The sequence below is a fragment of the Saccostrea cucullata genome, unplaced genomic scaffold (assembly GCF_032062105.1).
Source record: "Saccostrea cucullata isolate Sc308-1 unplaced genomic scaffold, CSIRO_AGI_Scuc_v1 ctg1568, whole genome shotgun sequence".
NCBI lineage: Eukaryota > Metazoa > Mollusca > Bivalvia > Ostreida > Ostreidae > Saccostrea > Saccostrea cuccullata.
In genome coordinates, this window is record NW_026939489.1 from 32,986 (window position 1) to 36,741 (window position 3,756).

At 33.1% G+C, this 3,756-nt stretch overlaps 1 protein-coding gene across 1 annotated transcript; it reads right to left on the reverse strand.

Annotated features, from left to right (window-relative positions):
* Positions 1 to 2,892: 2,892 nt before the first annotated feature.
* LOC134253105 (uncharacterized) lies at positions 2,893 to 3,756 on the reverse strand. The gene has a single exon (XM_062735613.1). It carries the CDS (start codon positions 3,754 to 3,756, stop codon positions 2,893 to 2,895), a length of 864 nt encoding a protein of 287 aa, XP_062591597.1.

A 3,756-nucleotide genomic window follows, 5' to 3' on the forward strand; every position in this document is an offset into this window, starting at 1 on the left:
TTCCTGTAATTGATTTATTACCGTATGGAATTTTTCTAAATCGTCTTCAGTTTTATTCCAAAAAATAAAAATATCATCAAGGTACCTTTTCCAGTTTTGGCCAATATTTGGATTTCTATTCATGTCACCCATCACATACTAAGCGTAATATTCCATACAACATGGCAAGACGCATATGCACAATAGTAACCGATACAACTTTACGCTCGAAAAGGTTAGAAGAATTTAAATCATATCTCCAAAAACAACATTATCCGGAGAATCTTATCAATGCCGGAATTGAAAAAGCAAAAAACATTCCGACTTCTGTACTAAGAAACACTCGCCGCAAGGATGATAGTGAAAAAAGCGACATCCCTTTTGTTGTGACGCACAATCCACGCAACCACAATATTTTAAGATCAGCCAGGAGATTTTTTCCCATTTTAGAACAATCTCAGAATCTAAAAGACATTATCAAGGAGTCTCAAATTATCAATAGCAGAAGACAGGCACCCAATCTGAAGAAAATCCTAACCAGAGCAAGATTTGCAACAAACAATGCCAAAGTCGTCAGAAAGTGCCGTGACCCACGTTGTGGAACATGTGAATATCTGGAGGAGGGAAGCGAAAAAACTTTAAAATGTGGTAAAAAATTAACACCAAATGCCAACATGACCTGTAAATCAGAAAATGTTATTTACTGCATAACCTGTCCAACCTGTGATGAAAACTACATAGGACAAACCGGCAAACTGAATGCACGAGTGCGAGTCCACAAACAACAAATTCGGGATCCTAGCGTAAGGAATACGCCGTGCAGTGAGCACTTTGCTACCTGTGGGAAAGGGAAATTTAAATTATTTCCATTTTATAAAATGCACAATGACTGTGAAATATCCAGAGTAGCAAAGGAGGACTACTTCATTAAACTATTTAACCCAAAACTTAACAGAAAATAATTACTTCAGTTTTAACTTAAGTTATTTTCTACATGTTTTTTGGTTTATTTCACTGATTGTAACGGTGCGAATTATAATGCTACCTTTTAACGTTATTATGACGTCACAATGGACAATACCTGACGTCGTGCTTATGAACGTTACTAAGCAATTTTACATTCAACTTTTAACTGTCTGAAGAGCCATTAGGCAGAAAGCGCTAACAGTAAAAATGATTTTCGGGTCTTGTGATTCTTGACTTTTTTTCATTGGATATATTTATATATATATATATATATATATATATGTATATTCCATGTCATGTTATATATATATATATATATAAACTTTGAACAGTTTAGCATAGTTTATTGTATTTTATATACATGTATGTTTATTTCTCATATGTTCAACATATACGCTTTTGCTTGTTTCCCGAATATTCATTGTGACGTCATTGTATTGTTGACAACGTCATTACCATAACATTTTAACGTCAAATGTTCAAAGTAAAACGTCTGAAGAATTTGAATGAAAGCGCTAACGTTTTACAACTTGTGTTGTCGTTTTTTTCTTTTTTAAATATATATATATATATATATATATATATATATATATATACATATATATATATATATATATATATATATATATATATATATATATATATATATATATATATATATATATATACCAAAAAACTTATAAAATAAATCCACACACGTATTGTTATAATAAAAAAATCACAACACCGAAATAAACTCAACCGGTTTCATTTCCAATCTTCAGGAGTTTGACAATACAATGCTTAGTTACACAAAATCGACATTCATATTGTGACGTCATAAAGCGCCAATACTTAGTCGCGCTTTAGCAAAGTTCATTATGACGTCATGATAATACGTAAGTTAGTTATTACGGGAAATTAGATTTTTTATACAAATAGCATAGTTATATTATGCGGGTAAAAGTATATTACTTAAAATGAAATATAATTATGCTGCATTTAAAACAGGTTTATGTCTGTTTATAAAATGTTTTTCTTTAGTTTCACGTTCTTTTTCTGTAGTATCCCTTCGGACTTTGTAAAAAGGAAAAACAGTGAAATTGGGGGTTTTATTTTTAGCACAGTTTCTGATGTGTTCGCTTACGGCGGTACACTGGTATCTTGGTTCCCTAATTTGTTGTCGGTGTACGGTCATTCTGTGTCTCAGGGTGTCTCCTGTCTGGCCGATATAATTTTCACCACAACCGGCGCAGGTTATTACATAAATAAGATTCGAGCTGGTGCATGACATTGATGTTTTAATGGTAAATTCGCTTCCAGTTTTAAATTGAAATTTGGATCCCTCTGTCAGGTATGGGCAAGTACTGCATTTGGGCTTGTTGCATCTATTGATGATTGCTGGTTCATTGTTGTTAGTAGAAAAGGATGCTTTTGTAAGGATGGATTTAAGAGACGGACTTTGTCGTTTACTCTTAATGATCTTTGAAGTTTCTAATATTTTCTTCATGTCTGGATCGTCCTCTAAAATGGGCAGATTGTTCCTAATAATGTTGAAAATTTCCGGATTTCTTGGGTTATGTGTTGACACGTATGGTATGACATTTTTTGCCTATTTATTTTTCACTGTAAGTAGATTTTTTCTTTCTTGAGATTTGGCTTTGTTTATTCCGTATTCAATCAATTGTTTAGGATAGTGCCTTTGAAGGAGTAGTTCTTGTAGTTCTGTGAGACGAGATTCCAAGATTTCTGCATCGGAAATTATTGTACAAAGACGTTTGGCTAAATTGTATGGGATATTATTCCTGGTGTGTCTAGGGTGACAAGAGTCAAATATTAGGTATTGTTTGGTATCTGTTATTTTGTAGAAAACATCCGTTATTAAACGGTTTTCTTTTTTAATAACCATTACATCGAGAAAGGATAACTTATTACTATCCGATTCCATGGTAAATTTCAATGTAGGGCTCAGGGTATTGAGAATATTAAAAAATTCCATAGTTGATCATCACTTTTGTCCCATATGACGAAACAGTCATCTAAGTAGCGTATCCACGACTTCCTTATAAAATTTTCAAAGTCCTGCCCGAATTTTTCTTTCACGGTTAAATACAGTTTTTCTTCTAGGAATCCTAGGACAAGTGTAGCATAAGTTGGCGCAACTTTGGTTCCCATTGCCGTGCCTAATTTTTGTCTGTAGACTATGTCATTAAAATGCATGAAATTATTTTCCAAGATTAATTGAAGGCTTTCTAAAACAAAGTTTTTCGGAAATCTGTCATTCAAAAGACTAGGAAATCTGTCTATCCAATGTTCTATTGCAATGAGTCCAAGATCATGTGGAATGTTAGAAAAGAGATTGGTGACATCAAATGAAACCAAAATGGATTCAGGGTTGACTTTCTCAGGAATTGTATTAAGGGAATCTACTGTGTCTCGTATATAACTTTGAACTTTGGTAACATACGGTTTCAATAATATATCCAATAGATTACTTATCCTGTGAGTTTCACATGTTGGTCCCGCAACTATGGGTCTAATTGTGAGCTCAGCTGGACTTGCAACACTTATGTATGTTGATCTGGAAATTTTACATTCATCTTTAATTGTCTGGCTTTTATGTATCTTTGGCAAACCATAAAAGTTACTGGTTTTAATGTTAAATGACAAAAGATATGCGGTTTCCTTGGCAGTAAGTTTTTGTCCGTATTCATCTATGATAGTCTCGAGTTTTTCCATGACCTTCTTACTTTCGTATGTAAGTTGTTTTTCATAGTATGAACTATTTTCTAACACAGAAAGACACATTGATTTATAATATTCGCGATCCAT